The 12,535-nt window shown below is 34.5% G+C and overlaps 1 protein-coding gene across 1 annotated transcript in view; it reads right to left on the bottom strand.

The window, feature by feature from the left end:
• LOC121325609 (leucine-rich melanocyte differentiation-associated protein-like) overlaps nucleotides 1–12,535 on the bottom strand; it is a 309,297-nt gene that overhangs the window by 101,480 nt on the left and 195,282 nt on the right. Inside the window, exons 3-5 of the mRNA XM_041268416.1 lie at nucleotides 8,531–8,657; nucleotides 6,998–7,137; nucleotides 3,512–3,638 (exon numbers count right to left, since the gene is read on the bottom strand). Coding sequence (XP_041124350.1) covers nucleotides 3,512–3,638; nucleotides 6,998–7,137; nucleotides 8,531–8,657 — 394 coding nt within the window. The remainder of the gene's footprint in view (nucleotides 1–3,511; nucleotides 3,639–6,997; nucleotides 7,138–8,530; nucleotides 8,658–12,535) is intronic.

The raw sequence follows: 12,535 nt of genomic DNA, 5'->3' as shown, positions 1-12,535 counted from the left end.
AAAAAATGTTTTAATCAATTACAAATGTTGTCATTTTTACAAGAAACTTGGCAAAAGAAACAAGGGAGACACTAATTATAGTGTGTTGTAACATTATTAATGGCACCCTGTCTTTTAATACAAGACACCCTACTGAACAAAACATGAAAGCAAACACAAATATCTAATTATGCCATCATCTCAGGTGCCCATAGTCTGTGTAAGTTTAACTATAGTCTCCATTAATTGCTGACCTGCTCTATTGGTCAGCAGACAATTGGGATGATGATGAAGGCAATTAAAGACAAACAGTACACATGTCCCACAGAGCTTGTTATGGCTGCCATATCAGGTCTCATCAGACTCAAAATAAAGGGTATGTAAATGCTTCCGTGACAGTACAGGCAGCCCTGCTGAGCACAAGTGGGCCATTTGACTCTACGCCGAAGTATGCCTGTGCTTTTAATCTGTAAAATAATCAGAATAAAGCTTTGCTTATTCTGATTTTTTCATAAGATATTTTTAACAATTATATCAAGGGTGTTTTTTTTTGTTGTTGTTAGTTTATAACACTGCAGTGTTTTAAGAATTTATATTTACTGTTAGTTTTTTAAGCAGACATCCATTCTTCTAAATATTGTACCTCATGCTGTTTTTAAATATATTTTACATATAATCGCCTTTTTCCCCATTTTTAAACAGAAGCTATAACAGCAGTAGGTAGTAGCTGGTGTAATTCTTGATCATTTGATAGTGTTATTGAGTGGCAAAAAAGGATTCAGGGATGGAGGGGCTTATATAGCTGTATCTGAAACAACCTCGTAAGGACAATGTAGAGCTAAAAACATATTGCTTCTGATTAAACAGAGCACATTTAAGAGTTATAACATAGAATAATGTAGTAAATAATAAACCAACCAGGAGTCATATTTTTTAGTAATACGATGGTGGAACACTGTGTATAAGTAATCATGAAAGCCACAACACAAGGAAAAGCTACATTATCTAGTTCCATAATTTGTGTGACTTGTGTGAAATTATAAGTGTAATTGTATCCCAGGGTTTTTTTTTTTTTTTTGGGGGGGGGTCTGTTCAGTAAGACAAAAATGTAAAATGGAAGCTCCATGAATATTTTTGCTCTTTGTTTTAATCTTTTGAGCTGTACATCATTGTTTACCAGTATACTTGAAATGCATATCATATCCAGTTTGACTCATTTTTTAAAAGACAGCAAAATGACACACTGTTTCTACTGAATTTTATATGTAAAGCCTTCAAAATAATTGTATCACAAAATGTTATTGTTTCCCTGTCATATCAAGGGTATGAGCCGATTAGTTTCACAATATGCCTCCATGTCTCTCACAGTGTTTTATGGTTTTTAAATTGATTGTGTGCGTTGTACCCAAAAATCTAGCCCTAAATCACACACACAAAAAAGTTTTGCCTGTCAAAATAGTAAGACAAAGTCATATTTCAGCTGTATGTTTTCAAGATAATTATAAGTCACTAAAAATGTATTGCTTTTTTAAAAAAAATACATATTACATAGCCAAAACACAGCTATATTTTGTTGTCAACATCTTGTTTGTTATTTTCCATTTTTCTAAGCATAGTCATGGTTTTATTGAATATAATGTTGCTGTAGAATTAAAAACATTAGAACAATTAGTTTTCCACTGCTGAAAATTGGTTGTTAGTTTTTTTTTTTTGTTTGTTTGTTTGTTTGTTTTTGGTAAATACATAATTCATAGTAATAACTTGTGTATTTTGTTTTAAGACACATTAATTCATTCTACAGTACTCCTAAAAAGTATTGCATTCACTCCCAAAACTGCCAAACAGTTATTCTTAGTTTTTATTCTTGAGAACAAGCTACTTCATCTAACAAGATAAGTAGTGTGTGAACTAACATTTAATCAGTTATATTATACTACAATTACAAAATCTTTCCTTTTCTGTGGTTTGCTGGAAAACCTGAATTCTTGAGAAAAAGGGTCTCCTTAAAATAGTAAGATAAAAAAATTTCAAAATAAAATGCAGAAAATATGAACAAAGAAGAATATTTAATCAGCTAAATTAATATTTTAAAAGGGATTACTGAAAGCTTTGATGATATATACCAGACATACATCCTGGGCAGACCACCTCTTTAAACGAGACACTACATCTCAGAGGGTTATCCTATGAATAAAATATTAAAAATAAATATTTAAATAAACAAAATCTTTGTGGATGTACCAGCCTCCCTACTAGAAAGATGTTGTTATAATGTTATGTCTGATACTTTGAACTTTAAAACAGTATGAATTGCAATAACTATTCAGTCTGTATTGAAATGTTACATTTATACTTCAGGTATTTATTACAAGCAGGATTTCTGAACATGTTAACAGCATAACAATGACCTTTCCATCCTTGAACTGCTTGTTTGTAAGATAAGAAAGCTGAGTCTGAATATAGAGCAAATCTAACAGATTACATGTAAAGATGAATGCGTGTGCACTTTAGAACAAGCAGAGAAGAATAATTACAAAGCCAGAATATAATTAAGCAATTTTGACTGTCGTGTACATGAGCTGTCGTTCCGATGTGAAGGGCTGTCAAGTTCAACAACACAACCCTGACTGGACAGGAACTGTCAACTTTGATCTAGGCTTATGCATATGAAATGAGGTCAGAATCTGGTCATTAAACAGAAACTCCCTTATGTGGTGATCAAGCATTACAAGAGTACTTCTTCATCAGACTGGGTATTGGGGATTTGTAAAGGCTTTTGACAGTAAGAAATATATAAACAACGTACAGTGAGAGGAAAACAGATGGACTAGATTATAGAAACTGCTCTGCTGTGACATTACTACACTTCCAAAGAAATGTGGCATGGAAAAAATAAGGAGGTTTTGCAGTTTTTTGTTTTTTTTTATGTACCTTAAGGATGTGCTTATTATTGATATGCCTATTAATCTGATACATCAATGCAACTGATTTACAATGTACTGTGTTAAACTTCTGAAATAAGTCAAATATACAAACTGTATATCTTAAAAAAGCAACCTGGTATAGGTATGACATATAGCATGTATCTTAACTAATATATTTTTCTACTTAGATTACATGTATATAATTTTCTGTTTTAGTAATCCCATCACTGTGATTTTTTTAAATAAAAAATTTAACATTTAACGGACCACTGCGTCTTCAACGCATTTTACCTCGAAGTTCAGTTTGGTAAGCCAAAGCCCTGCAATCAGTCGTATTTCTTACTGGTGTGTTTCTATCAGTGGCAGAGGTTTGCAGGGGGACAGGTCAAATGTTACAATCTGGCTTACTGAGCTGAACTTAGAGATATGACAGGTTTGACAGCCTTTCTGAGGCCATCAGTGCTTTGAACTTCTGAGTTCTAAAATGTAGTATAAACTGACATATAAAATGTTATACAAAGTGATTCTAAACAAGAATACATTTTAAAATCAGAAAATGCATTTTTAAAGCAAAAAGCTGCCAGCCCGTCTCCTAAAAGGACCCTTACCGTATCAGTCTTTGGTTTCACCACTTTCATAAAGGCACCCCTGGCTTTAGCTTCTTCATGCTCTCTTTTGCTCACCTTCCGAGTATCCAGGAATTTCAGGTTGGTCAGCTTGTGGAGCACAAAATACCTGGGGAAACGTGTCACAGATAAATTTCCCAACAAAAAAAAAAAGCACGGAAAAGAGGTGAGACCTTTCCAGAATGGAGATCAATGGAGATAAGAAAAAGTGTTCCACGATACAGAAAACAAACCAGCAAAAGACAAGTCACTTTTACTGTAGGGTATTTAGTAATGTAAAAAGCACCAGCAAGATTGACGTAGACATTATTTAGATCCATCGATGATGAGATCATTAAAATAGACCCCAGTATGTGTTGTGAGTATGAATGTGGTAGGACAATGTGAATAATAATATGTGAATAATACTAAGTTTTGTTTCTCTAGTTTATGTAGGATGGTTATTTAGAAAATCTGCCTTTTTTAATAATAACTTAGTGAAGATATTATAAAAGTATAGGGTTTATAGATGTGCCCTGTCTTTCATTCAAAGAAAAAGGAAATTTGTCAAAAGAAAATGGTAGAAACACACTGATGACAACAGATTATTTCAGGCGAAGGCCGAACTGGAGGAACCAGCATGTCAAGATTGAAAGTCAAAGAAGTAAAGATGCCACCTAAGTAAAGGGTGTGAACAGATGGATACAGAGGTGCAGAAAGCATCACACAAAGAGAATCAACAAATACTTTAGGCAGCAGTGAAAGACACATTTGTGGTGGTGATGATGAAGATGATGAGTTTTCATCACTGGAAAGATCACAGGTTGTGAAACCAAGCCTCTATGACAGACAACCACAAAACTTGAGAATAATAGTCATATTTACTTGGTTGAGATGTTAAATAAAAAGTGTGGCCAATCGAGAAAAACAGAATGAACAGTATCCTTCAGAAAAATAACATTATGTTGTACAGTATGTATTGAAAAACGTGACATTCTTCAAAACAATCACATGGATGTTTTTGTGAACAGAAACAAAGCACCCTCCAGGGCATAATACAAGGGGATACAACAATAAATAAATGAGACAATGCTCAAATATCTAGTAACCCTTTTGGAATTAATAAAATAATACCACTCTCATTTGAGGGATGTTAGCAAACACCCACCAATCTTAATGTGACCAGATTTATATCAATGATGGTGTTCAACCTACAAAATATATATATATATATATATATATATATATATATATATATATATATATATATTTCAAAGAATTTTGGAATTACAACATTCTGAACGCTCTATCATTCTATGATAAAGACTCTGAGGTTGGAACATACATTGATAGACAAAAGAAAGATGTTTTTGTCAAACATGTTTTCCTTCCGTTTCGTACATTCTAGTACATTTCTTGCAGTAAAGCAAGTACGATCCTTTCTAAGGGATACATGCACATTCTCATTCCAACCAATACCGACTTAATCCGTAGCAATTTGTAGGCAGACCTCTGGGCCTTGATGTATATCTTAGTCACATAGGTTATCACAGATGAAGGCATTTCTAAACCTAGAATTTGAAAATAGCTTAGGACATAAGCCGGGCTTGATAGTAACGCAAAGAGGTCACCTTCTATAGATAACCTGATATCACTTGGTTAGTCCAGATGACATGCCTCTGTCAGCCCTTTGGAGATATTAATGGTTCAATCACTTTGTTATGGGGGTAAAGGAAAACAAGGGGCAAAGATACATTGCAACTGTCAGCAGGTAATATCTGGAATGTTGCTTGCAGGTAAATAATTTTTGAAGACAGGGGACTGCTGTCAGACAGGACACCAGCTACTTTATCTACAGTAATACTGTCTGAACTGCAAAGCACCCCTGACTGGTTTCACAGAAATTCAGTTTAAATAATACAGTGTTCATTATTTATAGTAAACTAATAAGAGCTATAACCCACATTATACTACTCTGATATCTGGAACGTTCTCTGATTTGAGAGACTGCATGACTTTGTGTTGGTAGGTTAGGTGCGACAGTATTTACATGCAATAGTCCTAAATTTCCGTATTCAACGGCAAGTCGGAGTAAAATTTATGAAGGAATTTTTGAGAAAACACACAAAACACCAGACTGACATGTTCATTGGGACAGGCTTCGTTACCCAGTAGGCAGAAGTACTCCAGGGAAGGTGCCACTTCAGCCACATGGTCCAACAGACTTTCTATATCTGTTATGTGTCACAGGTCAGGGTTAAGCATTCAATGCCTTTAATCAAAATAACATTTATAGAGGAACTGCCATTGGTATAAAGCATACTTCGTATAAGTTACAATCAAATTTACCACGGCACTCAGAAGCCTGTCAAAGTTACTGTGGAGACAGCAAACGGGGTAAATTTAAGTCAGTTTTTGGCAGAGGCTGAACGAATTCAGCTGTTTTTTGTCCCATGTTTCTTTCTTCATTTCCTAGATGGTTTGGTGCAAAACATTAAAAAACTGACAAGATGATGGATGCTGTGAGGTAAAACCTTTTTGGTATAAACCCACTTCTTGTATTTAAAAAACAAAAAGAAAAAAATGACATGTATAACAAAATAAGTCATAACCAACTATTTTCAATCTGATGCACATTTTTAAACATTCCAGCAATGACCTGCAGCTGGCCTAATCTTGTCAAATAAAACATTTACACTAAAATGAAACAACAGTCATGCTCATTTTGATGTAGTGCTTTGTGACACATTATAAATATTATATAACATTACCAAATAAAATGACAATCAAGAATGTCTTTACTCAGCATTAAATGAACCATGGGCTCTTGCCAATGAATGGCTTTTTTAAGGTACTTCTCTTTGTGGTCAATGATTAATAGGGCCCATATTGTCAGAAAATGCACTTTACAGGGGAAAAAAAAATGTAAACGGCAGGAAGATCATTTGTTTAAAAGGTTTGTGGGTGAGAAATGTGACAAAAAATGGGACTGTGGCAGCAGCAGCAACTTTTTTGCAAACTATATAGCAGCATTCTCTTTAAATCATTTTTAACATTTAGCATTCTGTTGTGATAATTCAGATGTGCAAACAATTTATAAAATATGATTCAGAACCTAGTAATGGATGCTATGATGCCTATTTTGAAAAAAAGGAGCTCCAAGAAAGCACTTATAGTGTACATAATACTACTTTAGATAAGATATAATGCATAGTTCAAGAATGTATATGGTACCGTATCTGAAAGAATATTATATTTCGGGTAAAAATATATAAATTGACAAAGAGCCAGAAACATTTTTCAAAATCTTTGGAATTCAGGAGGTCATTGACAGGCCAGGCCTTGCTGACATTTTCCATTCTATAGAATCGTTCCCTTTACTTCTGAAGAATAAACTAACAACAACATAAGGGATAGCCACAATAATTTACTTGGATTATTTGTCTACCCTTCCTTACAGTGTAATGTGAACGCTACTGTTTAACTAACCTGTATCTTTGGTAGTCATCCTCATCCTTATCCAGACTGACAAGTTCATTGGGACAGGCTTCATTACCCAGTAGGCTGAGGTACTCCAGGGAAGGTGCCACTTCAGCCACATGGTCCAACAGACTTTCTATATCTGTTATGTGTCGCGGGTGAGGGTTAAGGATTCAATGCCTTTAATTAAAATAACATTTATAGAAGAACTGCCATTGGTATAAAGCACACTTCGTATAAGTGACAATCAAATTTACCATGGCACTCAGAAGCCTGTCAAAGTTACTGTGGAGACAGCAAACGGGGTAAATTTAAGTCACAGTTTTTGGCAGAGGCTGAACGAATTCAGCTGTTTGTCCCTTGTTTCTTTCTTCATTTCCTAGATGGTTTGGTGCAGAACATTAAAATACTGACAAGATGATTGATGCCGTGTGGTAAAATGGTTAGCGATTGCTGGAGCCATGAAACTTTTCCAACCTGGAAACAAACAGCTACTTCACAGCACATTCATCACTAACACAGTCACTTCATTGGAAAATGAGCCTAAAGTGTCAAAATACAATAGCACTAATGCACCACTTGAATATAAATATCTTTGTGCCACTGTAAGACATAAATAATTAGCCCATTAGCATGTGCAGGCCACTGCAGAACTACATTCAGTTTTGAGGCTGTGGTATTAACTTCATAGTTGTTGGTGTTAGACTTTAAACATTACTCTAACATTTTTTTAATTTTTAATTGGTCACATCCCAAAACTTTTTGTTATAAACCTACTTATATTTGAAAAACACAAAAAAAAAATATATATATATATATAACATAATATATATAAAAATAATATATATATATATATATATATATATATATATATATTATGTCCTTATGCTGGCCAGTAATCTCTTCCACCTAACTTCAATAAGAATGCTAGGTGTTATTATTTCCAAGTAGGTCTGGTAGTTGTAGTGTTAATGTAGGAAAGTACATTTAACCAGCTGTGTTTTTCTCAGTGTTCATATGTCAAAGTTATCAACATGTATTTTACCAACTGTAATGCCAATTAAATGTATCACCACTGCTTTGAATAAAATACTTTACTTACAGAAAGACCAATGCACTTCTATTTACACACAAAAAAAAAAAATCTGAATTTGAATGCATATGAAGATCTTGACATTAACTTAGCAATGATTTTATAATCTTTAGTTTATGGCAGTAGAATAACATTACCATTTTACCATATTCATTACTCCACTAGAGGTCACCCTGTCACAAAACCTTGTCGTCTTCCAGCATAAGAAAATCTATGCTGTATATATATATATTTAGTTTAAAAGATAAAAAAAGATTCCTATACTACAAAAACAAGTTTCTTCAGACTAACAAATGTTGGTATTACCGATCTTCAACTTTAAAAACAAAAATGAAATGTACATACACATTAAAAATAACATGCTTGTTTACACTGAATGCAAATGTATATAAAAGTATACATTATGTGAGACACGATAAAAGGCATTTGAGCATCTTTTGAAAGGATATCTGGTTCTTATTGAGTGTTAGGGTATGGAGGTGTGGTAACCTGGGTAACAGGAGATCATTTCCAAGGAGATTGTTGTCCACAATCAGCTCTTCAAGGCAGCTGAATGCTTTTAGTCCCTCCAGTGACCTGCAATGATAAGGCAACAGGAAAAATGATATGCCACTAAATCAGGACGGCTATTATGTGCAGAAATAAATATTTCAGCCATCCCTTTCAGGAGCTGGAATAGTTTTGGTTTGGGCTCGTCAAAAGGGTGAATGACAAGAATTAGTAGCAGTGAGATCGCTGGCATGGCATCACATCCTTCACACACTGGCAGGATGAAAGATGGGGGTCACTTAGTGAGTAGCCAGGATCCAAAACAAAAGGCTTCAGAAATGGGGTGTGCAGGATGAATTTGTCAATGTCTTGTGCCTTGAGGCGCCTAGCTTCGTCTGACCCTAACCTCAGTTCCCAAGATAAATAACTCTGTCACAGTTCACCTTCACTCCCTGGACACACATTTAAGGTGTTATCCATCATTTTGGTGTAGGATAATAATATTCCTCTAAAAAGTAATGGATATAACTTTAAGGACTTCTACAATAGGTCCCATGAGATTTGGAAATAGACTTTTATAATATCGTTCTAAATTTGTTTTTAAATATATTAAAGCAACCCTTGATTCTCTCGCTCTCATATTGCTCCCACTGCATAATAATGATCAAGTGTCTCTGTCAATGCAACAGTGGGGTCGTTCTAAAGTTCAAGCTGTAGAAGATGCACAAAGCAAGAGTGTTTGTTATTAGTCCCCCACACTGCAGTGGTTGACACCCAGCACTGATGCATCTGCATTGAGTTAATTAACATTTAAAACTGTCAGCCCCCTTGAAAATGAAGGGTCCTGTTTTGTTTAAATCTGGCTGAAACCCTACTCCACCCCTAGATTACTTTGTTTAGAAAAATGCTGAACACTATGTGTTATGACAGTTTGTAGTGAAAGGCATCTTATCTAGGTCTGCCAAAGAGAGAGACCATTCAACATGTATATATATATATATATATATATATATATATATATATATATATATATATATATATATATAGACACACACACACACACTCAAACATATATACACTGTGTTTCTGTTGCTATAAACTAAATATTACCCTTAATGAAAAGAGATTCAGTGAAGACATTCATATTGATTTTGATTTCAAAGATTTCATTACTGAATGCTGCTATAATTAAACCTTTCATTACATATTTTTTATAAATGGAAAAAGTTACCGCCCCTGTATTCAAATGCGTCTTACAGGATACTAATAGGGCCTTTGTGAATAAATGCAGCCTATGCTCTGGTCAATATCACCATCATAATACACATTGTCCTTGAGTTATGTTATGTAAATATAATACTCATCATGAGAATCAGCAAATGGTTGGCAACTGGCACTGAGAAGAAAGCGCAAATCCAAAAACGCTTCAGGGAAGGCATAAAGCAAAATGACAAGGCATGAAGTGGGACAAAGGCCTCAGAACACTAGAGGGAGTTGCCTATTGAAACTGCTTTTCTCTCTGAAGCTGAGACAGAGTATAATAATACCCACTTCTCAAGCAAGCAAATAAAATGGTGCCCAAATCCCCTTACATCTGTCTAATTTTGATATTTTTTGCCATGTAATGTTATTAGCTGCTCGGTTAAAAGGGAGCTGCATTACACAGGGGGTTGCTTATTAATTGTTGATTTCATGTCATCACTGTGGTGTGCACTTGGTGATTTAATCAGCTAAATTCACAGCTAAGGGAGAGGGAAGGGATCAAATCTAATAGGTGGTGTTGATGATTAACATTAATACCATCTTGCCTACATACTAAGCTTTTATTAGGTCATGTTTTATTGTCTTTAATGCTGATGTAGAAAGAAAGCTTTTGTTGATTGTGCATTTTTCAATATATAAGCTTGTATAGAATATAGAATTAACACGGTGCTTTTTCCGAGAGACGATGAGATTAAAAGGATAATGGCAGGCATAGTGGTTGTTTTCCCTTGTTGTTTTAGAATGCTAATAAGCATCATTGAGCTGTGACTGCATGCTGCTTTCTCCCAGAGCTCTAATGACCTGAAAGCTGCCCATTATCTCACCCACAGGTACCATCTCAGTTACCTCACTGCAAAGCTTGCACCACACTCCCAGAGGAGCCCAGTGCAGCCCAGAGATTTTCATTACAATTTCCAAAGTCACATCAAAATGACAAAACATCACAGTGCATTCAGCTCTGTCTGATTCAAATGGAAAGAACTTTAAGTTTCCACTGTAATTAACCCTATCCTTGTTAAGATAATTATGATCAAGCTCCCTGTCATAACTAATATCACAGCATCATCGCCTACGGCTCATGCATGGCCCTCATTAGCGTAACAAAACAGTGTGCAAAAACAAGCAAGAGGCACTGGCCTCCCCTGCAGAGGCAAAGCAGGCACTGGAAATAAAAAAAAAACTGATGCATAGTGAGTCGTTTCAACACACCAATCTACATCCCTTTGTATCATTTCCAGCACCTATCTCTTCCTTACACCAGATCTTATTGTCTCCTCAGTATCAAACATTGTTGACTATAAAGACTGACATCCAGTCTTTTTTTTTTTTTTTTTTGTGAATATAATGAAAGCCAGCTCACATTTCCAGCTATTGTTGTCAGAATTAGCTTTGTTAAAGCCTTGCTTCTTGAAACACACTGTGGTGCTCATATTATGGACAACCTGTAATTTAAGATGATCAAATTATTTGGCTACTAGTTTATTATAATTTTTTTAAATTAATTTTTAACTACAGGAACAAATGAACATTAGCTATAATTTTAAGTCTTTAAGTACTGACACCCATTTAGCGGAACCCATTCCCCCATTGATTTACATTGGTATTTAAAGTTCATATATCCTGTGATTACAGTACTCTTTACAGATTCAGTACATCCGGCAGTGAATGGAAATCACAGCATAGGGCACAGGTGAAAATGACACTGTGACAGGTAGGCCTACTAGTCAAAATTGAGCAAACAGAAATGGCTAGATTTGTTTGCCTCAAAGAAAATCGAAAAATAAAAGTGTTAATGATGTTTTGTTTAAGATATAAATAATTAAACCTTTAATATCTTAAAGTAAGTTTACTGTTTCTCAGAAACAACAGGTAGACATTGTATAATCATGCTAGTTGCTTCCAATTAAAAAATATATTTATAAAAGCATAATTGTTATTGAATTATTTACTTATATATAAAAATTAGCTACTAAACTGTCAAAGTTAATTATACAAACAAAAGCTAAACTGCATCTATTCACCAATGGCCAGCTTGAGTACCAACACTCATAACTTGACTATTTACATAATGCTGCCAGTGCATATGGAACTGGAACACTGAAGTTTACAAATTTGTGTCAAAACTTATTTTTTTTAAATGAAGATTTTTGCATTCAGTTTTGGTTATATTTCTGAATGTAGTTTATTATGTTTTAAAAATCAAAACAAACAAACAAAAAAAACCATACCAGTATGCATTGTTGGGTGCTACTGTTTTTGAGACAGACCATGGTTGACAGCTGACAAACAATATAGTGTTATCTATTGAATTGTCAGTCACATGTGCCATTAGTTTGTATGTATTTCAGGTTAGATGACTCCAACCTGTGAAATATTTTCCATACATAAATGTCAAAGGGAATTTCAGTAGGAGCTGTTACCAAAGGTTTCTACTGTGGTTTCCAAAATTAAACAAATTCTTGTTTTTGACAACACTTGACCTTTAAGCAGCGTTCTCTCCAGACCCCACTGAAGTGAAGATGGGTAAAAATGACAGTATGGCATTGGGTTCAAGGGTTGCCTTCTATCCTGATAAACACACTTATTTTTTTCAATCTAAATTTTAAAGTGCAAGTAAATTCAATGTATAGAAAATGTCATGCACAAATGTCACTTATTTTTATAGTCATCAAATAACATAGATTTATTTAGCCTAGATGTAA

The sequence above is a fragment of the Polyodon spathula genome, chromosome 13 (genome assembly GCF_017654505.1).
Source record: "Polyodon spathula isolate WHYD16114869_AA chromosome 13, ASM1765450v1, whole genome shotgun sequence".
NCBI lineage: Eukaryota > Metazoa > Chordata > Actinopteri > Acipenseriformes > Polyodontidae > Polyodon > Polyodon spathula.
This window is presented reverse-complemented; position numbering and strand designations above follow the sequence as displayed.